Source organism: Vombatus ursinus, unplaced genomic scaffold (genome assembly GCF_900497805.2).
Source record: "Vombatus ursinus unplaced genomic scaffold, bare-nosed wombat genome assembly UNPS02014870.1, whole genome shotgun sequence".
Taxonomy (NCBI): domain Eukaryota; kingdom Metazoa; phylum Chordata; class Mammalia; order Diprotodontia; family Vombatidae; genus Vombatus; species Vombatus ursinus.
The window spans coordinates 3,921,151-3,948,978 of record NW_020954648.1 but is presented as its reverse complement, the minus strand read 5'-3'; the positions used below and the strand labels follow the sequence as shown (position 1 = coordinate 3,948,978).

Genomic DNA, 27,828 nt, shown 5'->3' with positions numbered 1-27,828 from the left:
ATGGAGTTGTTAAGGTAGGCTGGGGTCAGTTGTGGAGGGATCTGAATGACAGGCCGAGGATTCTGTGCATTATCCTGTAGATAATAAGAAGTGTGGTGTGACTGGGGATGGGGAGGGAAAAAACATACCTGATCAGAGCTGTGCTTAAGGATTTTTGATCTGAAAACAGTTCATAGGATGGATTAGAGTAGATTAAAGGAGCTGAGATTGAAGGCAGGGAGACTAATTAGGAGGCTATTGTAAGAGTCCAGGTGAGAGATAATGAGGGTCTGAACAAGTGCGGTGGTACTGGAGATGATACGAAGAGAGACAGAAATAAGAGATACTTCAAGGGAATAATAGCAAATTCCTTTAAGGAATTTCAAGTAAATTTCCTCAAGAAATGCAAAAGAAGAACAGAAAAGAGAGATGTCAGTATGTACTAGAGGCATCAGAAATGGTTTCATCGAGTAGGTGAGGCTTAAACTCAGGCCTAGGAAGATGTAGGGGTATATGGAGGCAAAGTGGAGAGGAGAGGGCATTGCAGGCAGAGAACCAAGCATGAGCCAAGACATGGAAGTAGGAATGAGTATGTCATGTATGGAAAACAAAGTGAGGAGAATGATCCGCCTTGAAAACAGGATGTGTATTGTCAATTAATGGAAAGTCAAGCAGAGGCATTTCGACTTGATAGGGGAGACAATGGAAACTTGGTCATTGTAAGTTCTTAAATAATCAATCAACAAGTATTTACTAAGGGCACCCTTCATGTCAGACACCGTGCTAAGTGCTGGAGCTACGAGTGTTAAGAATGAAACAATCTCTGCTCTCAAGAAATTTATGTTCTAATAGGGGAGATGAGATAACATGCAAAAATATATTTAACATAAATATAAAGTGAGTAAATACAGATCAGTTAGAAATAAAAATAAAAATAAAAGATAGTGCCTGAGATGCATCTTAAAAGGAGAAGGAAGGGCAGCCAGGTGGTGCCTGGCTGGATAGAGCCAGTGCATAGAGCTCCAGCCTTGCAGTCAGGAGGACCTGAGTTCAAATCTGGCCTCAGACACTTAACACTTACTAGCTGTGTGACCCTGGGCAAGTCACTTAACACTGACTGCCTAAGCAACAAAAAAAAAAAAAAAAAAAAAAAGAAGGACCTTATAAGATGGAAGGGAGGAGAGAGTGAATTCCCAGGATGTAGAATGGCCAGTGCCAAGGCAAAGAGCCGGGAGTATCATATGTAAGGAACTGAGAGAAGGCCTGCAGGGTTGGATGGGAGAGTAAACAAGGTGGAGTAACGTCCATTGAACTTGGAAAGGTAGGTTAGGGCCAGATGGTACACATCTTAAAAGCTAAACAGAGGAATTTATTTTATCTTAAGGTCAATAAGAAACCACTGGAATTGGTGGAATAGGGGAGTAACAAGGTCAGAACTGGGCTTAAAAAATGACTTTGGTAGCAGTGTGTTGGCTATCCAGGACTGGAGAGAGACTGGGGCAAGGAGACCAGACAAGGAGCTGTTGCAATAACCTAGATGAGAGGTAATGAGGGCCTGAATAAAGGTGAGAGCTGTGTGAGCAGAGAGAAGGGGCTGGATGTGAGTGATGTTGTCAAGGTAGAAATCTAGGCCTAGGAAGATGTAAGGGTATATGTAGGCAAAGGGGAGGAGGGAGGGCATTGCAGGCAGACAACCAAGCATGAACCAAGACATGGAAGCATGAATATGTCACGTATGGGGAAAAAGTAAGGAGTTTTTTTTTTTTTTCAGTGCTTGCCTGAAAAAGAAGCTGCATATTGTTAAGTAATGGGAGTGCCAAAATTTGGCAACTAATTGCTTTGTGAGGTGAAGGATAGGAAGGAGTTGAGAATAATGCAGATTATGAACCTGGGACACCAAAAGGATGGTGATGCCTTTAACAGAAATAGAAAAGTTTGGAAAAGATAAGTATGGAGGCAGAAGAGGGCCCAAGAAAGAACCTTGGGGAACACTCACAATCAGGGGGCATCATATAGATATTGGGCCAGCAAAGGAGCCCCAGTAAGGAAGAGTTGTGATGTTTGCAACAGGTACAGGATGCATTAGGGTGAAGAAAATCTGACAACAATAAGACAAGCAGGTGTAAGATGAGAACTTAAAGTAGGAGGGTAGCGATGAAAACAGAAAGGAAGGAGAATGATTCTGAGAGATACAGGTTGGATATGGGAGCTGGATATGGGAAAGTGGAAGAACCAAAGATCACCTAGCTCTGCAACTAACTAGCTTTGTTAGAGGTATCTAGAGATGACAACAGAAATTATGAATAAATGAGATCATCAAGGGAATTAAGGTTGAGAAAGAAGTCCAGAAGACCAAAGATCTCAATCTAATTATCATTAGGGAACCAGAGGAAAGAAAAGTAGCCAACAGAAGCAATGGAAAGGCTTCAATCAGAAAACCTGAAAGGGGCAGAAGCATAAGAAGGGAAGGAGAACAGTGGGTGGCTAATAGAAGTAGCAAGTTCTGGAGAGAGGTTACAGAATGAGGCCTGAAGATCTGACAAGGGAACTACAATAGTGCAGGTGAGAGGAGAAGAGGGCCTGACCTAGGGTGATTGGAAAGTGAATACAGAAGGAGCTGAATGCAAGCTATGTGGATGGAGAATTGACAAGATCTGGTGACTGACTGATTTGGGACCCAAGGGAGAGTCAGGAGGAGTCAGAAACTGGGAACCCGAGTGACGAGAAGAATAGTGGGAAGTTAAGAGGAGAGGTGTGTTCAGGGTGAAAGGTAATGAATTCAGCTTGGATTCATCTACCTAAGAGGCAGCTGGGTCAGATGACTACTAAGGTAGAATCTTCCAAATTCTAAGAGTCTGTACTTCTTTCTCATCTGGTAGGATGTGGTTGATTAACTCCAACAGATGCTGTAGAATGTATGAATGAATGAAAGGAGGAAAAAATGACCTATTAAGTCTGTACTGTATGCCAGACACCACATATGCGGTGAACACACATTTTTCTAGTGGCAATATTGGGAATTAACAGCAACACTAGTTTTTGAGGTAATCCTAATCACTGACACAATAAAACAAAAAAAACAAAAAAAAAAAAAGCAAAACATGCACAAACCTCATAGGTAATGGTCATGCATCAAAAGCCTCAGAATATCATGATGCTGTGTTTGGCCCTGGTGTGAGAGAACCCAGGAGAAGAATATCAGGAGAGGTTACTTCCAACTCCCTGAGGGCTGGGACTGCCTTTTGCCTCTTTCTGTATTCACAGTGCTTAGCACAGTGCCAGGAAAAGTAGGTGCTTAATAAATAAATGTTTACTGATTGATTGGGTGAGTGACAGGATAGTATTCTGGTAGCAAATGTATAGAGAAAAGCCTGTGTAAGGATCTGCTGTTTATTTTTTAAAACACCAAAATTATTTGTTTAAAAAAAAAAAGAGAGAGAGATTATTTTCCCTGCAAGGCAATTATTTTTTCAGCAAAGCTACCCTCGAACCTCGAAGCTTAGGTCAGGGTCAGGCGCAGTGTCTACTCTTGACTGTGAACCTGAGAAGGGATCTTAAAGGATTCATCAGTCCAGAGCTCTGAGAAGGAATTCCAGCAGATGGCAGCATGTTATTGCTTATCCCTCTCACAATCACATCACACACTGGTCAATCCAAGTAGGAAAACTGGAATCTTTCTTGCAGAAAATGAAAGCAATAATCTTAGGACCAAAAGGATATGGGAAATAGATCTTCCTGAGGGCTCCTTCTGGGAGAAATTCACCATTCTTGGCTTTGTCAGAGAGAATCTGTACCTAGGGGAAGTTGTATGGCCTAAGATAAAAGCATTGCTTTATGTCTGGAAACCTGGATTTCCATTTGGCTTTGCAATTGGCTGTAACCTTTGGGGAGGCACATAACCTTTCTGCCTCACGTGGGAAGCTTAAGGAGGGAACAAGAAAATACTTGTGACTTATGAAGAAAGGTGCATAATGTATAATTATACATTAATCATGTGTAATCTATATCAAATTGCTTGCCTTCTCAAGTTGGGGAGGAGGGAGGGAAAGAATTTGGAATTCAAAATTTTTAAAAATGAATGTTAACATTTTTTTTCTTACATGTAAATGAGAAAAAAATAAAAGAGAAAAAAGAAAGATGCTTCATAAATATATGGAAATAACCTTATTGATATTATTTGGGTGGTTATGAAGCTACCTGGACATTCAGATTCTTAGAAATTACTTTTTCCTGAAAAAAAGAATGTCCCCTTTGGACCACATGAAAGAACTTCCCAAGCTGCTTGGGCAGAATTTTTGGTTCACAGGTCAGGCACAGAGGGCAATAGGGTGGGGGTGGGGCTGGGGCTGGGGGAACAGGAGAAGGTGATGCAATAAATAAAAACCACACAACTCCTTGAGTGAGGGAAAGAGTGCCCTTTTGTGCAGCATGGATGCTTTCGGGAAGACCAACATGGGTAGCTGAACAAGTGAGGGGCTATTTGTACAGCTCTGAGAACACCATCTAACATAAGCTCAGGAAAGGGGAAAAGATTCTTAAGGGTCATCTATTTCCTACATAAGTTTCATGCTTAATATGGAAACACTGCTGGGACACTGTTCTTTGGGTTTACCAGCTGTTTTAAAGGTCTGTTGTGAGGAAAGCACTTTTTATACCTTAAGAAAACTACATAAATATAAGCTGCTATTATTTCAGTCTCTGATTTTCAACTAGCTATTGGTTTACTGTCCTAAAATGGAACCTTTCATCTTCTTAACGTTGAGCTGAGGAGAACCTTTCTTCACTGAGGAGCCATGCTTCTCCCTCCTTCCACCCCAACCCTAAGGAGCCAGTCCAACTGTAGTTTTCTCTCTAGCTGTCCTGAGGTCCTGGGTTGGGTTCTTCCCCTTTGTCACTGCCAAGGTTTTGACAGTAAGGACGAGTCACAGAAGCTGAGAGGGGGAAAGGATTTCGGAGTCCATTTAGTACCACCTGTACCTGAGCCAGAATTCCCCTCTAAAACACACCTGACCAGTGGCCATTCAATCTTTGATTAAAGGCGTTGGTGGAGGGGGGACCTCTTCTCTCCTAAATAGTTTTAATTCTTAGCAAGTTTAACTTGGCATTTCCTAAATTTGCTTCTTTTTAATTTCTCCAACCCTCCTGCTCCTAGTTCTGTCAAGCAGAATGAACCTCATTACTCTTCCCCATGGTGGCTCTTCAAATACCTCAGAAGAGACATCACATATTCCCCAAGTCTTCCCTTCCTCAAGCTAAATATCTCCAATTTCTTTGTATCATCTTCATGAGGCACGATCTTAAGGGCTGTCATTGGCTGGCTGCTCTTCTCCAGATGTTCTCCAGCTTAGTAATGTCCTTCCTAAAATAGGGCACCCATTGAATACAATTATCCCTTCCACATCATGACTTTCCTCTTTGAGGTTTCGATATATCATGGGTCGGCATAAGAAATTAAATGGGAATTTTCGAGGAGTTTTGTGAAAGCCACAGACTTCACACAAAGACCAACAGACAACATAGAAAAAGTTTAGAAACTCAGAAATGCATAAAATAAATGTACAGTATTATACAATATCAACATATTTTTATCTTTTAATACCATAATAATTCAGACTTTTCTGGTACAAAGGGAAGGCCAAAAATTTTTATGTGGATTGTCCAGACCGCCCCTAACCTCCAAAACATGGAAGGGATAACTGTACAATTTTCTGCTGCACACGTGGTCTAGGCAGGGCAGACTATAGGAGTACTATCACCTTCTGAGTACTGGAAACTATGTTGCTCTTAATGAATTCTAAGGTGGCTAATATGATAGCTTTCATATTGCTGATTCATTGAACATGTATTTTATTTAGACCTCTAAAAATTTTCAGCAAAACTGCTATCTAGTCACACTTTCCCCTCTCTGTGACTCTTGAAGTTGATCTTTTGAACTTAAGTACAAGACTACATTTACCCTATTAGATTTCATTTTATCATATTTAGTCCAATGTTCTTGCTTGTCCAGAGTTTGTTGAATACTGACTCTGTCATCCACTAGAAGGTTCAAAGTTGACAAGCATCCCAGTTATGTCTTTATTCCAGTCTGATAAATATATTCACTAGCACAAGGCCAAGCATAGATCCCTTGGGTGCTCTACTGGAATCCTCTTTCCAAGATGACATAGAACCAACAGTGATTACTCTTTGGGACTGGCAATTTAAAGAGGTCTTAACCTACCTAACTGTATGACCATCTAGCTAAAAGCTCTCTAGCTTTGCTGTATGAGTGGCATGAGGGACTATCAAATGCTCTGATAAAATCCAGGTAAGCTATATCTACAACATTCCTCTGTAGGAATCCTCTGTAGATCTACCAGTCTAGTAACCCAATTAAAAAAGGAAAGACATTAGTCTAGCATAATCTATTCTTGATGAAATCATGCTAGTTTTTATGACAACTGCTTCTTTTTCTAGATATTTATTAACCATCCCTTTAATAGTATGTTAGAGAATTTCCCCAGGTCAAATTCAATTGGCTATCTCTTATAGTAGACTTAGATAATACAAGAAGTGAGGTTGTTTATTAATGAAAAGTAAAATCAAAAGCTTATTTCACTTCTGGAACAATAAAAATTCAAGAGATTCACTGGACACATACATGAAAACAAAGGTGATTATGTTTGGGAGAGCATATTATAAAGGTCTGTAGCTTCTGTCCAACCCACAAAGCCTATTCAGTTTGAAAGATGATACTGCAAATTTAGCATTTTGCTGCTCACACTCTGAAAACCTCCTTAGTTTAACTGCATATTTATCTCTTATCCACCTTCCACTCAGACTCTACTGTAGATTGAAGTTGAGATTCCCACTGACACATCTCCATAAAGCGCCACTTCATTTAAAGTGTATATGAAAGAGAAGGAAACGCAACAATAAAGGATCTTGAAATATTTTCCTCTCATTTAGAGAGACTTGGGAATCTTTGAGTGAACTGAAGCAAAATGAAGTAATCAGAATCAAGAGAAACATATGTGTGTATATATATGTATTTATATATGTGTGTATGTACATATACACACCTCTATTTTAAGGTATATATGTACACTTCAATAAACATGGAAGAGAAAAACACTAAAAGACATCAGAATTCAGATCAATGCAATGATCAGTCTTGATGCCAGAGGACTTAGGATGAAACATATGCCCCTCTTCTCAATAGGGAGGTGGTAGACTATAGGTAAGGAATGAGGTATATGCTGAAAGGCATGGTCAGTATATCAGTTTTGTTTAAATGGCACTTCTTTGTCACAAGATAAGTTTCTATGGGGAGTGGATGGGAGTATTTGGAAGGGATAACATTACTTAAAAAAATCAGTAAAACATTTTTTCTTCCAAGCCATCAGGATGGTTTTATCATAAATTAGTACTGTTCTCCTTGATCAGTTCAGAATTTCTAGCGCCCACATCTTTACTTGCAGTAATGTGATAAATGCTAGGTTGAAAAGAAGACATACAGCCCAATGATAGATGGATGGGAATGTAATATCTTTTATTGATATCACCTGGTGCAATCTCCTTATTTTATAAACCCTGGAGGTTTAAGTGACTGGCCCAAGGTCACAAAGATAGTAAGACGTAGAGTCAGAATATAAATCCAGGGTTTCTGACTTCAAATCTTTTCTCTTTCCATTAAACCACATGATCTCTGCAGAGCTGACGTAGGAGAAGAAAGCAGTGGGGACAGACAACTGGGGAGAAACAAGAATGAGGAAATTAACTATATTATGGAGGGAATTCAGTTACAAGGCAAACATGTGGCACTGGATGGAGAGGAAATTCTAGGCTACTTATCTTGAATACCACCTTTGTGTAAAAATCCTGCAGAGTCACAGTACTTTGTTAAACATTGCCATACAATACATATGGGGGCTTGAAGTCCAACATGGATGTCTCCCAGTATAACACAAGAATATTGAACATGTAGGTCCTTGTCAATACTTCTGTGAATTACATTTAGAAAATCACATCATAGCTCAGGCTAAGATAGTGTCCGATGAAAGGAATTACAAAGCAGACTGATGATGCCCTTTGGCTTTCTAGTTAATCTGCAGTGATTTCCCAGGACAAACTATCCTTCTGAGTGTGAAAATCAACAGCAGGGTCAAAGAAGTCAAACCCATGTCACGGCTTAAGAGATCATTACCATAGAAGACAGGGAGGGTCACACTATTATTCCAGTAATGTTGCAAGGTGCTTTGAATCCTTTGTTCACCTGAGGTTTATCTTCCTTTTCACAGTTTAAAGTATGACATCAGTATGCGAAGAATGAAACAACCAACTCAAAATGAATAATACCTATCTATCACAGTCACAAACGCTGTAAAAATTCCCAAGGTATCCACAGCAGAATATTAATCATCATAGAAATTATCTTGATAGTCCTAGCATAAATGAGATTACACAAAATCTTGTCTCATCCCCTTCTTGCCCTCTATCCCTTGTTCCCCCAACCCCCAACCCCAACTGTAATAGAAAAGCCTTTCCCTTTTCACTGGGCAAGGTCATGGAGCTAAAACAACAACAACAAAAATGGGAAACTTATGAAAGTTTTGCTAACTTGTTAACTAAGTTTTCTGACACATGGCAAACCAATGATTAATTACTATGCTTGAAGATAACATTCCTATAGAGAGTCAGAGGAAATACAGATGCTGTCCATGCTTGATTAGCCACTGTTTAAGGAGTGCTGAGCCTCACTCCTCACATTCTATTCTTGGCTATTTGGGTATTGCTGTTAGGTTTATCTAATATAGTTTGAAATTCAGTAGAACTAATGGGATACATTTCACAGAACCTGCCCCTCTCAGCAACAGCAAAAGGGGGGGAAACATAAGGCTATAGAAGGCATGTGTCCATGATTGAGGGATGAAGGGGGAAGCAAAGACAAAAGGAAACCTATGTATGGGAACTAAACACATTCAGGTACACACACACACACACATACATGTGTGTATATGTTTGTGCATATACACACATATATGTATGCATGTGTATGTAGACATATACACATATACATATGTACATGTGTATGTATATTTTTGTTATAGTGTAGGTAAGCAGAAATTTCATAGGAGATTTTTCATCTTCAGTCAGGTTAGAATTTGCCCACCTCAGGGGCTATTAAAGCCTTTCTTAGGTCCCTGTTTAGCAACTTTAAGGTACTAAAGATGAAATCTGTCATAATCCACTACCAAATAAGTGTTGATTTGACTGGCTCAAAATCCTCATCATCTCTTATATCTGTATATAGTGTTTGTGTTTCAACTGACTTTTAACTACATGGTCTCATTTGGTCTTCATGACTCTGAGGTAGATATTATTATTTCTCTTTTATAGATGAGAAGATGGAGGTAAAGAGAGATTAAGGGCCTTGCCAACGGTCACACAGCCAGAAAAGCAGGCATGGGATTAGATTTCTGCTCCTATGGAACTGACAGTGCACACAAGTAAATGGCCTGAACCGCAGAGTTCGCAGTGTTGCCTGGGGCACTCAAATTTGATCCAGGGTCACACTGTTGGTATGCATGAAGAGACTGAACTTGAACCCAAGTTTCCATAATTCCAAGGCTGACTCCCCCTTCACTAAACCAGGATCTAAAGGTTAAGATCCTGAATTCATCTGGCACTTTTTTGGAGAAGAACTTATCAATCAAATCAAAGTCTGTGTAGGATGATACATGAGTTACTCTACCTTTCCAGCGAAGGGTTGCATCACCAAGGCCTACACTACGTCAAAGCCTGAAACGATCTTTGAGATCAGCTTGCTTACCCATCGTGCTCGCATCTTCTATACGTTTCTGCCAACGTATTTCCTTTCCCAATCTATCTGATCAAAGAAGATACCAGAAGCTGGGTGAGATCTGTCCTAGGCAGGGAAGACACAAGACATCTGGGAAAGGCAAAACTCAGTCGCCATTCAATGACTGTTTGGAGCAATGCTTCCCCAGTGGAAAGTCCACTGATGCCAACCTCAGAAACTAAATACTGCTCAGTCAGCATTTCATTAACTCAGATGCCAGTTGCTATTAGCACATGTTCAGGCCCCACACTGTCTGCCAAAAACCATGCTAATTTACTTAACGTTTCAGCTACAGAAAAAAAATAATTTAAAAAGGGATGATTGAATTTAGGAATTATATTCCACAGAGAATTAGTCATGGTTCTCAGTGTCCCTCAGGCCTCTATGTTCTTAACTTCCCCTTGTCAATGTTATTATGAACAGACTAATTCAATAATGAGATCATTCCCCATAAGAGAGGCCAAATAAATGCAACATTCAGTCACACCTGGTTTTCCTAATCTGAGTAAGGAAGGCTTTTCATCTAATTCAGTTTAAGATACACACACAGAAATAGGGAGAAATATATGAGGACAAAGGAGGACAGGGAGGAAGAGAATAGGCTCAATAGGATTATGTAATAAAAACCATAAGTTATAATAACTTTTCATATGACGTGACATTTATTTATCTCTTTAAACGCCACTCCAAGAATTTTCTATCTTTCCCGAGCTTCTCTAGGAAGCAAAAAGTCAAATTAAAAGATACAAAAATAAAAGCACCTTGTTAAATGAGAGTCAGAGAGATTAGGAATAAAGGTTGATTTCTTAACCATGAGTGTTGTCAGACATTGGCTGTTACTGATGGAGCTTTGGATTCATCTGTTTTATTTTTTTTTAAATGTATGTAGGGATATAGTATGTTTACTTATCTACTGAGAGGCAGTGTGGCACAGCATATGCAGTGCTGGACTGTGTCAGGAAGACCTGGGTTTAAATGCTGCCTCCGACACATACTGACTGTGTGATTCTAGGCAGCTGGGTGGCACAGTGGATAGATCATTGGGTTTGAAGTCAGGAAGATTTGAGTTCAAATCCTACCTCAGACACTTTACTAGCATTGAGACTTTGGACAAGTCACTTAACTTCCGTGTGTCTGCTTCTTCATCATAAAATGGGGATAATAACAGCACCTAAGTCCCAGGGTTTTTGTGAAGCTCAAACAAGATAATCTTTGTAAAGCACTCAGCGCAGTGCCTGGTATATAGTGGGCAACATATAAATACTAGCTATTATTATTATTGTTGTTGTTGTTGATATTATTTTTAACTTCTCAATGCACCCAAATAAGCCTCTAAGATCATAGATTGCAGAACAAGTGTTCATCTGCATCAGTGGGGGAGTTCCCCTAGGAGGAGTTCCCTGCACCAATGAAACCTTGGGTCTCGTCCAACAAGGGCTTGTCCGCCCGTGGTAGGACAGGCTTGTTCTTCCATTACTCTCCAAATGGGCACAGTTGTACTTGGATGGAGCACCATAGGAAGAGATGGAAAAAAATCCCAACACTTGTGTTCTAGGACCTCAGGCTCTTTACAACTGCATGCGCTTGTTCATGAGATCCCAGGCTCCACGTGCACTGCGTGGATGTGACCCCAACTTTCCCTGTACCTTGCAAAGTCCAGGTCTGCCTCTCGTGACATGGTGATGTTGGTCAAGTTCTGCTGAAGCACAAAGATGTTTCTGCACATTTTCTTGATGCCGGACTCACTGATACGCCTGAAGTACTGGGCCCCATTGATCAAGATGCAGGAAATCAAGTGGCCCAAACCTATTGGAGCAAAGGAGGGGTGGTGAATGAGACACAGAGGGGGCAGGGCAGTTCTCCAAACTGACTGTCATATCAGACACATGTGAACAGATGCATTACTACCTATATGAATGGCCTTAGGCAAAGCGTTTAACTTCCCTGGGCCTCAGTTTCTTCAACTGTAAAATGAGGGGGTTGGACCAGACGGCCTCTGAGGTCTCTTTGAGCTCTTGATCTAGCATCTTTAAGTCTTCCTTAAACGGAAATGGCGAAAGAGAAATCAGCATCTTTAAGCTGGTTTTGTCCTCCATTTGGAAACTGGCTCCGTGCAACCTAAGCAGTTACAAATGGAGGGAAGTTGCGCAGAATGCAATGTCTGACTCTTCTCTTATTTTGGCCTTGCCAACTGCCTCGAGGCCGCCATGCCAAGGGCTCAAAGAACATCTTGAGAGGTCAAACTGAATTGGAGTCCCTGCTCCTTCGCACAGGGCGCTGACCAGCGGATATGTGGAGAGAATTGGGCAGGACATGATACGACATTGTGATATAATGGTTGGGGTGGGCTCCCACGTTCTCATACTGTCAGAAAATAAACTGCTGAAAGCAGATGTGTGAGAGAAAGGTACAGGGGACCCTTCACTGGCCGACTAGGATCATAACCAAAGTTCCAACAGGAACGTGTTACAGTTTGATGACTTGCATTTGTTCTTCTTGTATTCTTGACCCTTTCAGTGCATATCTTTATTACTAGTACAGTAAGTATATGTATTACTAGAAGCAGTAAATTGATAGGCTGAACACAGTGGCTAAAATAGAACAAGAAAGTGTGGAGGCATGCAGATGGCACACTGTCCATGTGACTTCTGGTGGCAGACTCAGCAGATCTGAGCCTGGCTTATTCTGACATATAAAGAGTCATACATGGGCTCTAACAATCAATAGCTCAGATTGACAGGACATTATTTATAATTCAGTGGTAGAAGAATAGTATGATGTGAATAACATGAAGTTTCACTGGGCGAGCCATTTCTTGAGGCTATTTTTCTCTTCTAAAACATATAAGAAGAGATGGAAAACTTAGCAGTTGGCATTCTAGATAGAGGACAAGGTATCTGAAATAAGTGCAGACAAAGACACTGATGGCATTCACCTCTTCTAGTTGAACTTGTAATGAATTTTGAACTATTGAATAGCACAGGCCTAGTTTATTTGACATAGAATGAAATCTCAAACTTGGAGAATTTAAGAGCACAGTATGTGTTAGAGGATGGGAAACATCCATATCAACAAGTATTCTACTGCAGTATATCAGTAATGGGCATTTTAAATTATGCAGATTAGGGGGAAAAGGGGAACAAAGTTCTGAGAGCTATGAATATGGATTCTGGAATTGGAACCAAGTTATCAAAAGAAGAAAGTACAGAACAGTGGCCAACAGCAGAGAGGACATTCTTGAGTAACATGTGGTGAAGGAAAAATGAAGTATATGGGGAGGGCTCTAAGTCCCACCAGTCATAACACCTCTACTGGACCAGGACTGGCAATCTACTACAGAGCTGGCCACCATATTAAGCTTATCACCATATTCAGCCTCTCATGACTAAGTTTTCTACCTGACTTACTGATCTGTTCCCATGGGAACAAAGTCAAAGGGAAAACAAGCATCATTTTAAAGTCAAATTTTGTTAGAAGACATAAAGTTCAAAACAGGAGGGATAGCCACACATTGCTACTTTTTCCCATCTTTAGGTGATCACACTCCTTTGTATACCTACTTTCATGGAAATTAGCTACATTCTGAGGCAGAAGCTAGCAGTTCTCACCACCATGCTCCACACATGGCACACTCCACATTAACCAACATAGGACTAAAGGAAATACACCTTAATGTTCTGAGGGAACCTTGTTAATCAGAGGCATATGCTCTTTTCAGAAGATACACTCTGGGAAGACGGCAGTCATAGTGGAATAATGGTTTTTATAGACAACGATACTATTGATGAGGAATCTTTCAGGATTCCCTCTCCCTATTTCCCTTCAATTTTGTATGAATTAAATCAGGGTCCATTCCCCACCTGTACCCAGACCTTATGAGCAGCACAGGATGCAGGCAGCAGGACTGCCATCTGCCCCTATGTTTGATAAAATCTCCTTATCAATCAGGAGCAGATGGTAACCATACTTTGGTCTACCTTAGCCACACACACACACACACACACACACACACACACACACAATTTGCATCTCCAAACATGTAAGAAACAAAATGCTTTTCCCAACAGCTTCAAATTTAAGGCAGACAGAAATGTGTACAAATTCTATCCTTCCTCCTTCCAATCACATGGGCAAAGATCTGACCTTCAAAGATATACTGGAACTTGTGCTGCTGCAGACTGGAACTCATGGCCTCTTCAATGCCACTTATGTCTTTATTAAGCCGAACCACCAGAGGGTCATAATCCATACTTTCCACGTTAGCAACAATGGCATAATTCCCTTGTTTTGCCAGAGGGATGAGATAGTGAAAACAGTGAACTCTGAAAAAAAAAAAAAAAAGGAAAACAGGTAAGTTGTTAATGACAGACTTAAATGAATATAATGGTTCCTTTGCCACTTTTAAATACTCAGTCACTTTGAAAAGGGTGAAGCTTGATAAATTTTGTATGACTTAAAAACAAAACAAAACAAAACAAAACACCAACAATAAAAATCCCCCCAAACCAATACCATTTATTTTTTGGCCAAAACCACAACTCAGTTCTTTACAAACAGGTGAAAAGCTGTGCATGTCATGGCGAAAGGCCTATCACTTCCCTGAGGAAAATTACATGGTATTTTTGGGTATCGGCTGGTCCCCAAGCAATTAGTCTTGTAAAAGGGCATTAATATGGTGTCAAGGAAGTATCAACTTCAAAAGGAAAATCCTGTGCTATTTTCTAACATAGGCAGCTGCTGATGACCTCAACATGACTTTGGCATTAAGGTTTTCTGCAAACGCTGCTGATTGCACAGCATGAGGGTTGATTTTCAGAAAGCGCACACTTAGGCTAAACCAGCTACAGGCAGTTGCTGTTGCCCCCACTTCAAGCCCTCCTGATGGTGAAAGAAAACGGCTGATAGAGGTGACATTCTCGGCATCCAGACTCAAAGGGCAAGTTTATATTTTTCCTTTGGAGTTCAAATGGGAGGAAACCTCAACAATTTTTAATCCTTCTATAATGTCTTTTAATAATTAGGGTGTCATTTCCCTTTCCCCCTCAACTGTGGAAAAGGGACCTCCCTGTGATTAAATACGACCTATGGTTTCTCAGGTAAAATGTCAAATGTTTTTCAGCTGGGTCCTACAACTCATTAGAACCTGTTGGCTTTTGCTAAGGCTTTCTAGCTTGAACTTTAACAATGCTAAAGAATAATGAGGACCACTAGTACAAAATTATTTGGAACAAGACTGAATTTTTTGGCATTTGAAGTTTTTCTAAATTCCTGGTGTGTGTTGCCTATTTATTTGCCTTTCAAAAAAAATTTTTTTTAAGTTATGGCTGGTTCTTGGATAAAGGTAAAAAGTCAGGATAATTTGAGATACTTCACTGGAGTATCCATTCCTGGAGGACAGAGCCTATATGTAATCTAGGTTCTTTGTAACATATTCAGCAAATGAGAGGCACATAGTAAATATTTATTATCATGGCAAGGCATGCTCTCAGTCTCTCTAGACTTCTGTGTCTACCTTATGAGTACTGAGTAATATAAACACAGCAGTTCCAAATGCAATTTACTTCTTTTGAATCTCAAAAAGTAGTCCATGTTGAATTTTATTTGGGTCTCAGTTCAAACCAGATGACTTCTAATTAATTCACTGAAAAGTCAATGAATCAATTATTAATCAAACACCTACTTAAGTGCCAAGAATTGTGCTAGATATTTCATTAAATCTGCTAATTCTTCCCTGGAAACTACCTTTATAATTCAAAAAAATAGAGCAGTGTGTAATAAAAGCGTTGAGTCAAGGTTCAAAATCCAAGAGACCTGGATTCAAATCTTAGCTTTGACACATACTGGCTATGTGACCATGGCTAAGTCATGTCTATTCTCTGATCTCAGTTTCTTTGTCTTTAAAATGGAGATGACAGTTCTCTCATGAGTTTGTTGTAAGTAAAATAGTTTGCAAACCTTAAAACACTATATAATTCCAAATTACTATGATGCCCATGGGTGTCTCACTCCATTTCTCTAGGCTTTCTTTCCTCATCTACAAAGTGATGGAGTTGGATTACATGAACTCTTAATGTCACTTTCAGTTCTTAAATTCTAAAGTTCTATTATAAAAAACATATTGTGTCATCCAACAACTATAGCACTGGCTAGGGTTAAAATTAGGCTCTTTAGCCTTCAGAGTGGTGACAATATCATATGTGGCAGATGGTGCTTCTCTGACCCTCCCTTCCTGGCACTTTAAGCTCTGATCAATGTTTCACTCCATCTCTAGTGCCATTTTGGAATTCTTATTAGCTTTTTCAGGTCCCCAGTACTACCCTTGACTCCCTTAATACTGTCTCTGGTTTCTTTAATTTATCTTTTTTTCTCCCACTTAGCACCATAGTTTTAGATCTGGATTGGATCTTAGAAGTCATCTGGTCTAACCCTCTCTTCTATGGGTGAGGAAACTTAAGCATAGACAGCTTAAGTAATTTACCCAAAGGGAGCTTAAGTAATTTACCCAAAGTCACCTAGTTAGTAAGGTAGCAGGAACCCAAGTCCTCTGACTTGAGGTCCAGCACCCTTCCTCACTGGAACACAGACTTCCGCCTGGGCTTCAAAGAGATGGTGGTAATGGTGGTAACACTAAATTTTAAACCCTGAGCCAAAGCTGACATCCCTGATGCATGTGGCAGGCAGACTAGCATATGCTCTCTCCTCTTCAGCACAGTAGCATAAAACGTATTAGATCTTTTATATATGGCACCAGGCTCTACAGATGAAGCAACACAACACAGTGGAATCTACTCACTAAATTCTTACTAGTAACACTTGCTGAACATAATAACATCTATATTTTAAAACCCTTACCTTAATGAATCAACACTGAAAATACTCCATTTTAAATTTCTTCTTCTTTGAAACCTTTTCTTAACACATTGGAAACAATTGTATTTTCACTAAAAACAATGAACCATTTCTCATTCTAAGGTTCTTTGTAATGCTTTTTATTTTTACACTTAAAAAAGACACTCACAGCCCACTAATATTACCCTGTATTTGCATAATCTAGAATTTTTCTGGATAGAATTTTAGTAAGCCTCCTCAATCATGAGATTCAAGTCCCTACAGAGTCTAAACATCAGCAGTGGTTCCAGAAAGCCATGGAAGGGCATGAGTATGAAACTGCAAAACCCCTTCTGTTTAGATTGTTACTTGATGGAACCTTGAAGGCACCACAGAATCTCAGAGTTGAAAGGGATCTCAGAGACCAGTTTGTTCAATTCGTATCCTCTATATCCCAGATGAGAGATTGTCCAGTTTCTGCTGACACTGTTGGGATAGGTCACTCTACTTTGTTTCAGTTATCACTTATGAAGAAATTTTTATTGCATCAAGCCAAAATCTGTTTCCATGCAAATCCCATTCACTGGACCTGAGTCTGTCCTATGGCAACAAATCTAATTCTCCTTTCCATGTGACAGACAGCCCTTCAAATGTTAAAAGACAGCTATGGGGTTCCTTGAGTTGTGTCTCTTATGATTAAGAAAAATCACATAGTACCTAAGGGCTTCAAAACATCTTCATTCCTTTCAAACAATACCAGTGGAGAGAAAACTCTCAGAATTTCTCAAAGAGAAGATATTTCTTCAAGTTCTTAGGACAAATAAATAATAATAATAATGATTTGATCTTATCTTTCAACTTTACTTTTCAATGCATTTTAATATTTATTATATCCCATTGACTTACGTAACATTGACATTATTGCCCCCATTTTGCAGATTGGGAAAATGGAGCAAAAAGAATTTAAGTGACAAGCGTATGATCATCACGAGTTAGTGGCAAACAGAAAGAGAAACCCAGGTCTTCAGATTCTTGGTCCTCTGCTCTGTTACTAAAGTTTTGGGAAACCTTGTGACCTCTCAAAGTTGGGCAGGGAGAACTAAGGGATAGTGCTCAGTGACAGATGAAAAAAGGGAGAAATCCCTTCCCAGATTTTAGAGTTCAAAATATTCTTATGTGGCCACACTCTAATTCCCTTTCCTCCAGCTCTAAGTGCCCCTGACAGCATGCCAAACAAGCTTTAGATGGAATGGCATCTAATGTTATGATTATTATTGTCAGAATGTGCAGAAATGAAGGGGAGGAGCAACATAGAGGAGTTAATGACCTACCTCAAGGTGTTTAAAATGTCTCTTGGGAATTGGCTACATGACATAGCTAGGTCTGGCTTTAAAAAATATTGCATACTTACACAATCAATAACCTGAGTTCTGTGGATTTTGATAGTAATTAGTTTGGTGTTCTATTTGCTTCGCTCCGCAAATCTGCAATTTGGCACATCACAAAGTTATTAGGTATTTTTCCTCAAGAGCTTGTTCCATTTGATCTATTCATAGAAGCAGGGGATATATTTAATTGCTATCTTACAAACTAATAGAAAACAATTTCAAAATTGGTATAAAACCAATAAGAAAGGAAATGTCACTGTTTCTGAAAAGCTCAAACAGACAAGTCATACTGCTGCTGCTAACAACTCAGATTGCTCTAACACTTTAGAGCTTGCACAACACTTTTCTCACAAATTTGTAGATGTGATTTTTGCAAATCACAAATTTGCAGATGTGAGCACATGTATCCATATTTGCCCATTTTACAGATATGGAACCCAAGGGGGTAAAGTAGTCACAGAGTTAGTAGGAGCCAGAACAGGCATGTCACCTAGGGTTCCAGACTCCCAGTCTGCTACTTTGACCCTTCTATTACACTACTGGAGAGGATGAAAAAACAGTATATTCAAGAGCAATCTGTATTGATTTTTCTGTTTGCCCATCCTTTGCCCATCTAGTACCTGAAAGCACTTAGGAGGAGTGAGAGCCCAGCGCCTTGGGTAACATAAGTTAGGCAGCCCCCTCTTCATGAAGCCTCACTGCTTTTGCATCTATATCTGATTACACTATTGTGCATCCTAGAGAGACAACAGGAAGCCACTCCATTCCAAAAGCTGAAAAGACTTGAATCTAGTACTGTGTCTCTGGCCATACCATGTTGAAACACTTATGATGTCATACTTAAAGATAAAATAGACCAAAAAAAAGCAGAGTAGGGGGTAGAGACATTAAGGAAACAAAAGCAGGCCATGAAGCAGCATGGTGTAGTGAATACTGGGATGGCTGCAGAGTCGGGTCAATGTGGGCCTAAGTGCTGCCTCTGACAGGTGCTGATGTGATGCTGGGAGAGTGAGCCTGTGGACCACTCTCAATGCTCCAGGCAGCTTTTTACAGGCTGGGGTTCTAGAGCAGTTACAGATCCACATGGATAGAGGGATGTTCCTACCTGGGAGTTCCCTAAACTGATGAATTCAACATCTGGACTGAAAAAAAAAAAAGACTAAGCATGATGATCTAATGCATCCTCTAAAATGGGGAAATGAATAGATAACAGAGAAGAATGTTGTTGGGTGGGCTAAGCAATGCACCAGGAGGAAGATGCACTGTGGTCTAGGGGAAAGGGCAATGAATTTGGGGGCAAAGGATCTGGGTTTGAATATTGGCTCTGTTACTTACTATTTCACTTGTGTGGATTCCTGTTCCTTCATTTGCAAAATGATGGGGTTGGCCCAGATGATATCTAAGGATCCCTCAAGGTCTAAAACTCTATAGTCCTATGATCCTTTAGTTTGGGGATCACAAATATCATATAGTTAAAATCCTTTCTCCTCCATGAAGAAGGCCTAATCAGGCCAACATTAATATCTCATTCCTTAGAATTCATAATCCTCTATCACCTGTTCGATAATTACTCATGGACAGCCTTATGGAATCTCTTGTGCTGTTATTTCATATTGTTGTTTAACTTTGCTCATATATGAGTTTTCTCTTTCCAAGCATGTTGTAGGGGAAAGTCTTATTCTGTACATCACGAATACTGTTTAGCACAGTGCCTTGCATATATGTAAGCACAATTTGAAGACAGACTCTGTCGTTCACTTCCAGTTTGTAAAATGAACATTTTTATTAAAACATCTACAAGGACTCATAAAATACTTCCTTAGAAAGCGAGTGACATATGACTCCTAATGCATTCAAACTGGCAAGAACTCCCGCCCAAAGCTGCACCTGACTTCCAAATGCAGAACCAGCAGGCAGCGGTCAGCCATTTCCTGGAAAGATTTGGCCAGTTCACTCAGCGTCTGCATGATCTGTTCTGACCCTGGAGGGAGATCCATGCTCATGTGGTTATCTTGACCAGGGGAAGGCACTGAAAGAAAGAAAAATGATAAAAACATTAAGAATTTCACTTGGTGCATGCATTTAAAAAACAAACAAACAAATAAACATGGCATCTTGTTTCATGTCTCTCCTCACTGTTTTGGCTTCATATGAATATATGAGGAACTGGGAGTACATGAAGAAACATCTTCATATGAATATACGAGGAACTGGGAGTACATGAAGAAACATCTGTTTTAGCAAATGATTAGACAGTGAAGCAAGTCCGATAGGCTCAAATCCAGTGAGAACCACATAAAGTCAGGGCTCTCCACACCTTCATGCTCTCAAGATCCAGTAAGTTGCTATTTTGGGTATTTTTCTTCTAATGCCATTACAGATTGGTCTGCACTGAACTCCATTTTACTTCCATAGGCATTTATTAAGTGTCTACTATATGCTATTTGTGGAGGATTCAAAACAAAAACGGGGTGCTTCCTTTGAAAGGGGAAGGGCTCAGCATCTGTTTGCAGCTCTACTCCACAGTGCTGGCAAGAATTCTGGATGAGTTATCAACCCCAAGATCTTGCCAAGGCTAGAGAGACAGTGCCTTACAGTCCAGGCCTCTGGGTTATGTAGGATAATCATGTTCTTCCTCAAGGAAGAAAGGGAAGACAGAAAAAATAAAAGATGATAGCAAACAATGGTAAAAGCTGATCTCTGTTCAAGGCAGTTAATGTAAAAGGAGAAACAAGATTTAACAATGTACATTACTAGCCATTGTTCACCTTTGCATCATCCTAAAAGTATCTACTGGAGGCTAGATGTGTGATACTGCATCCTCTCTATTACTATTCCATATCATATCAAAACAAGTGAAGATTCTTGGCTTACTAAGATTTTGAGGTCTTTAACTGAACCTCCTGACTCCTTTGTTACGTGATATTTTCCACATTCATTATCTGCAGTACAGAGAACTAAAGAAGCTATACATGTATAAATGAAGAGAATTAGGAATAGGACACTGAAATTCTATTTCCAGCTCTGGGGTTCATACTATCCTCACTATCAAAAACATTTTCTTTTTTTTTTTAATAAAAAAAGGTTTTTATCTTCTAAACATTTTCCAAACATCCTGCTAAGAAATTTTAATCTTTCCTGTTCCTGTTAATAATGATGATGATAAGCAATAATGATAATAATAGCAACATCAAATATTTCATGTGGTAAACAAATGATCAACTACCAACCTGAAGGTTAAAGAAACTGACAAAAAAAAAAGGTATAGGCTTAGAGATGCAGCTGAGTTCAAACCATAACAAGTAGGATAAAAGTATTTCAGTAAAGAAATTAGCTAGAGATGTATTTAATTTGGCTCTAATCTATGGTGAAAGCATAGTGCTCTATTGAAAAAAAAACCCAACAAAAAACAACTAAGCATTAAACCCAGAGCTTGATTGGAAAGCTGCTTTATGAACTCCTTAGGGCTCACTGAAATTTATGAAGTATTTTTTAAATGGGAGACAGTACTGAGTAAAGAAATTCTGAACAGGGCAAACAGAGACAACCAAAAATAATTAACTAGCTCCTAAATGTCAAATGAAAATACAGGAAGAAACAGTGCTGGCAGACTAGAATCTGCTCAGGGTGATTGCAGTCAAGATTTGCGACAGAAGACACATGCACACACATGCATCTTTTCTACAGAACGTTTCTGTACAATGATCTGAAGGATGTATTTGGCTTTTATTTACAAAATTCTGTTCCTCTTTCAATATGTTCCTTTTAACACAATATTTTTGTTCAGGTTCAAAGATGATGTAAATGAGTCATTCCTGGTAGGAAGGACCTGAATTTTGAGTTGATTTTTCTTCAATACTATTACTGGGGTTGAGCTTCATTGAACTCCAATTCAAGTACTTATTAAGGGCCTCCTATGTGTCAGGCACTGAGAATACAAAGATAAAAAAGGCCTTTCCTCAAGAAGCTTACATTCTACTGGGGATAAACAGCATATACACAGATAAGTAAATACAAAATAAAGAAAAACTAAATGCAAAGCAATTTAGGGGGGAAGCACATACTGGGTACAGGGACCAGGCAAAGTCTCTTCTAGGAGACAGTGTTGGAATTCAGCCTCCGGGGTAACAAGAGATCAAAAAAGCAGAAGTAAGAAGAAAAAACATTCTAGGCAGGGGACAACCAGTGAGCTGGAATGTTCCAAACAGGGTATTCTAAGTAGGCCATTTGGTCAGGAATATAGATTACGGGAGAGAGAGTAAAAGGAGATAAATCTGAATGGGTGGCCTAGAGTCAGGTTGTAAATGGATAAACAGAGGATATCCTTAAGACAGGAAGCCACAGAACAACAGGAAACAGGAAGCAAGTGACATGATCAGACATAGGCTTTACAAGGTCCCCTACCATGTGCCATGATGAACAACAATGTACGCTTGTGAGTCTATAGGTTAGATAAAGGAGGCAGTGTGTGGCTATAGGCCAAAAATGTTCTATGGGCTATATTAACTAGCTCAAATGCTGATGAGCTTGGAACCTTATCATCCTTAGCTCTACCCTGTAAACACATAACAAATATACGTATCCAGGGTAACGTGACCTAGGAAATCTACCCAGTTACAAAGATGATAGTTAATATTTATACAGGGTTTGGATTATGAAGTGCTTTCTTCATAATAATACGGTTAGGCAGGTACTTCACATACTATTATTCCATTTCAGAGATGAGGAAACTGATGTTCAAAATTATATAAAGATAGATCATAAACAGGCATTTTGAAAACCTGTGTCAAGGAGTTAGGTAATGCAATGGACAGTTAGGTAGTGCAATAGAGCACCAGGCCTGGAGTCAGGAAGAACGAAGTTAAAATTTGACCTCAGACATTTACTAGCTATGTGACTGTGACCCTGGACAAATCACTTAACCTCTGTTTGTCTCAGTTTCCTCATGGAAAATGAGGATAATAATATCATCTGCCTCCCAGGAGTGTTGTGAGGATCAAATAAGATAATTGTAAAGTGCTTAGCACAGTGCCTGGAACATAGGCACAATTTAAATATCAACTAACAGTATTATTATTATTATTATAAAATATGATGTATGAAAGTATATTTACATGCTTGCTCATTGAATTACTCATCATTAGTCACAACACTGAAGGTGTCTCAGACAGATGGCCAACCTTGGAGTTGGGAAGAGTGGGTTTCAAGTAATCATCATGGCACAATTAACTCTGTGACCATGGGTAATCCACTTAATTTCTTAGTGCCCTAGGCAACTACCTAAAATAATAAATTACAAACACATTACTCATCTGCATAGATGAGGGGATTTTCCACATTTGGAGTTCATGAAACTGATGAAATCATAGGTCCAGATCAAAAAAGATCTGACTAGATACAATTTGTCTATACTATAGAGCTAAGCAGGGAAAGGTTTGGGGCTCAGTAACATTTAGCCCACTTAGTAATGCACACAGAAAATCTTTGCCCTGCAGCTCCACACAGCATCCTTTATCTAGCTGATATATTCACAAGTGCATATTGTTGGCCACCATGTGTCAGGGGACTATGATGGTATGTACAGCATAGGTCTGATCATGTCACATTATTTTCCATTCGAGAACGGATGTGTGACACTGTATTCTCTTTCCAATGTTAACATTATTCTACATTATTCTAGGGAAGGGATGAGGAAGGAAGGGTAGTTTCTTATCTCTCTTTTCTATAGAAGGAAAAAAAAAACACTCATGGGTTTTTGGAGATTCAAGGAAAAACTGATATTCAGCTTTACATAGAACACAGATCAAGCTAATGGCGTAGGTGGGAGAAACGAAGAGGGATAGGAAGGGGGTGTTAGACTGGAGAAAGAACTAGCTCACTGTATAATTCTGTGCCAGCACCTTGTTAAAGGCTCAGGGGATGGATGGAGATGTCAGCTGGGAATGGAAACAGCTAATTTCCCTAGTAGTGGGGGAGGGGCTTGGTTTTTGTCAGTGTGTTGAGGACTTTGAAATTCTGTTACAGAAATCTGACTCAAATTATAATTACTACTGGGCAGCAGAGTTAGCTAAATGAAGATGCATAAAAGTTCATTCCAACAGCTCATTTACAGAGGAAGCTGAAAGTTCTAGGGTTTTCAGCATCTGGAGACTGATTTCTGGCACTCCTTGTCAAGTACTGGCTACACTGAAAAATTTTATTTCTCCACCAGGAAAACTGCTTCAAGGAAAGTGATTTTCCTCTTCTTCTCAGGCTTTGTACAGAGAAGGCCTGACAATAGGTGGCATTCAAGGCCTTCCACAATCTGGTGCCAACTAAATTTTCCAACCTTATCTCATACTACTTCCCCTCACACAGATAATCTGTTTTAGCCAAACCGGAGTATTAGCTGTTCCTTAAACACGATGACATTAGTCAGACGACAAACATTTATTAAGCATTTTATAAAACGCCAAGGACTGTGCTAAGTATAGAGGAAAGGTAAAAATGGTCCCTGTCCTTAAAGGTGTTCACATTCTAATGGGAAAGACAACTAGGTACATAGGAAGGTAGAATGAAGATTCAGAAAAGTCTCTTGAAGAAGGTAGGATTTGAGTGGATCCTTGAAAGAAGCCAGGGAAACTAAGAAGTGAGAAAGATGAGAATTCAGGCATGGAATTTTATGATAGTATTTTACTATATACATACATACATATATATATATATGTAAAATAGAATCAATTGATTTAAAGTTCACATGAGAATTTACAATACTTTTTTTCACTACTCATTTATTTTAAAGTAGTCACAATGACGAACATTAGTGGGGCTCAGGTATTTAATTCACAAAGGGGAGGCATAAACCAGCTGAATCTCCATAAATCTTTCTAATTTAAAAATTTCAATCTTTTCTAATTTAAAGATGTGGGTCATTTTGCTTGGACAAGAGGTGAAGAGGGTGGAAAACTGACCCTTAGTATGGTTGAGAGGGAAGCATGGTGAAATTAGAAAAGTATAGGCCCTCTCTGCATCCCAGAGAAATCAAAAAGGAAAAGGACTCACAGGGACAAAAATATTTATAGTCATTATTTTTTGTGGTGGTAAAGAACTAAGAAACAAAGGGGATGTTTAGAAATTGGGGAGCAGATGAACAATTTATGGGATATGAATGCAATGGAATACTGTCTTACCATAAGAACTAATGAAACTAACAGTTTCAGTGAAAGTTTATAAGACTTACATGAGCTAATGCAAAGTATACTGAGCAGAATCAGAGAACAATGCAGAACAATGTATACAATAACAACAACCTTGTAAAAACTTTGAAAAACCTTGTAAAAGGTATACAATAACAACAACCTTGTAAAAAATTTGAAAGATCTAAGAACATTGATCAACGCAACAACCAACTGTGATTCCAGAGGACCAATGATGATGTATGCTACCCACCTCCCGACAAAGAAATGATGGACTCATTGTATAAATGAAACATACATTTTTGGACAGGAACAATGTAGGAATTAGTTTGGCTTGACAAGGCATATTTGTTACAAAGGTTTTGTTTTTCATTTTTATATTATCCATGAGGGACAGATGTGGGAGAGAAAATAAATGTTTTTTAATTGAAAAAAAATTACAAGCTCTGGAGTCAGAGGGTCTGGGTTCTGGTTATAAATGTGATACTTACTGTGCAACTTGAGACAAGTCACTAAACATCTGTGAACCCCATCTGGATAATGAGTACTAATTACTTATGATTATAGATTTAGAGCTGACAGAGTTTTCAGAGCTCATCTAGTCCAGTGACTCTTAATCTTTTTTGTATCGTGGACCCCTTTGGCAGTCTAGTTAAACCTATGGACTCTCTTAGAATAATGTTTTAAAATACACAAAACTAAATATCTAGGCTTGTAAAAGACACCGAATACACTGAAATAGTTGTGAAAATATTTTAAAAAACAAGTTCACACACCTCCAGTTAGGAGCCCCTGGTAGTCTAACTCTCTTGCTTTAAAGATGATGGAACTGAGGTCCATAGAGCGGAAATGACTTGCTCAGGGTCACAGAGGCATTAAGTAGTAGAGTTGGGTCTTCAATCCAAGCCCTCTGAATTCAAATCATTAGGAAAACATACTAAACCATAAAGTGCTATAGAAGTATGAGTTGTTTCTCATCATCATCATCATCGTCCAGAAGATTCAGAAAGTTTTTCCTGAGGTCATTAAAATTTTTGATGGAGTCCCATAAGGCAGTAGCTCTGAAGGAGGCTACTCCATAGAGGCTGATAATGATTTATCACAGCCCAGGGCTTGTTGAAGATACCAGGCTGTCCTGGACACATTTAAAAATCAAGCCCTTGTTACTTCTTCCTTCCCAGTGTCTTCCATATATAGGTGAGGCTAATGAGAAAGTAAATCTTTCTGGTTGTTCCCCTGGAATGCCTTTGTATTCAGAATTAGAAGTGCTGTTTAAGAATTTCAACCTTAACTGTGCTGACTACTCCAGAGAGCCCAAGTAATAAATAAGCCCTATAAAATGTTCTGATCCAAGAGGAGTTCCATGTAATGAACCCATATATAGTCCATCTTGCTGAAAGCAAGGGGCATGGATCTCTCCTTTTGGATAATAACCAAATCACTTGAGCACTCCCAATGGCACACTACATACAGAACACCTTTCAGGAAAACTGGAATGCTAGCTGCCATGGAGAAGCAATCAGTTGAGGACATTAGGAAGTTTCAGGTGGTTCCACATCCAAATATTAACAAGACCTAAATCTGTTTAGTTCTTAAAATTAGTCAAAATTGGGCTCATTCAGCCCCAGAAGAGCATCTGTTTTCAAGGATGCAGCTGCTCAGCTTTCAATGGCAACTTACTGTGACTTCTTTAATCGATCCATATAAGGATGTCCTTGTGCATCTGCAGTATTAGCTGAATTTGTTATATTATGTACTGGTCCCAACTGGGGTGGAAGTGAAAAACTGAAAAGGGAAAGATAGTTGCTGTGGCAGGAAAATGGAGGTTAAACCATTGAATCTAAGCTTTTTAGGAGACAGAGAGCTGCCAAAGAATAATCCCACATAATTTCCCCCCTGGGAACATCAGACCACTCTCCAGAAGTCCATTGTAGGTCTAAAATTCCATGATTCTGGGAAATTGTCAATCCTCTTCAGGTTTTCACAAAGTTATGACATACTTTGCTGCATGAATGCCTTCCTTGGATGCTTCATCACAGCATAGATATGAATTGGGTTTCTTAAAGTTAGGACATTAGAATGCAAGCTCGGGAAGATCCTGAGAAATTGCAAAGGCTTGAAGGAGGGTCTGGGCAAAGGACTGTTATATCTTCCATCTAAGGATCAGCCTAGGTAAGTATGGGGAAGTTCATCACCAGAATGGTGACCAAAATGCAGGCAATGAAATTTTAGAACTCATAAAAAGATCTCATAAGGCAAGGGAGTCCATTTTGTCATGGACTGCATTGGCCATCTGGTGAAGCTTATGGACTCCTCAGAATAATTTTTAAAATGCATAAAACAAAATATTTAAGGTTAAAAAGGAAATAAGATAAATTGAAATAAAGGTCTATTTTTTTCTGATCTTAGATCATGTACTATATGAAATCTATCCATGGGCCCTTTGGGGGGGTCTGTGAACCCCAAGTCAAGAACCCTAGTCCTAAGGCATGGAGGAATTGGGATCTACAGAGGGAGTACCTATATTGTAGGAGTACCCACCCTGACGACACAACAGAATTTTGAAAGTACTGGAGTAGGACAATGCTTAGTGAACTCTGCTCTGAATCATAACTCA

The 27,828-nt window shown here is 39.3% G+C and overlaps 1 protein-coding gene across 1 annotated transcript in view; it reads right to left on the bottom strand.

The window, feature by feature from the left end:
• Positions 1 to 27,828, bottom strand: part of EXOC4 (exocyst complex component 4) — an 879,542-nt gene that overhangs the window by 60,739 nt on the left and 790,975 nt on the right. Inside the window, exons 15-17 of the mRNA XM_027842359.1 lie at positions 19,924 to 20,065; positions 13,964 to 14,142; positions 11,467 to 11,626 (exon numbers count right to left, since the gene is read on the bottom strand). Of these exons, the coding sequence (XP_027698160.1) occupies positions 11,467 to 11,626; positions 13,964 to 14,142; positions 19,924 to 20,065 (481 nt within the window). The remainder of the gene's footprint in view (positions 1 to 11,466; positions 11,627 to 13,963; positions 14,143 to 19,923; positions 20,066 to 27,828) is intronic.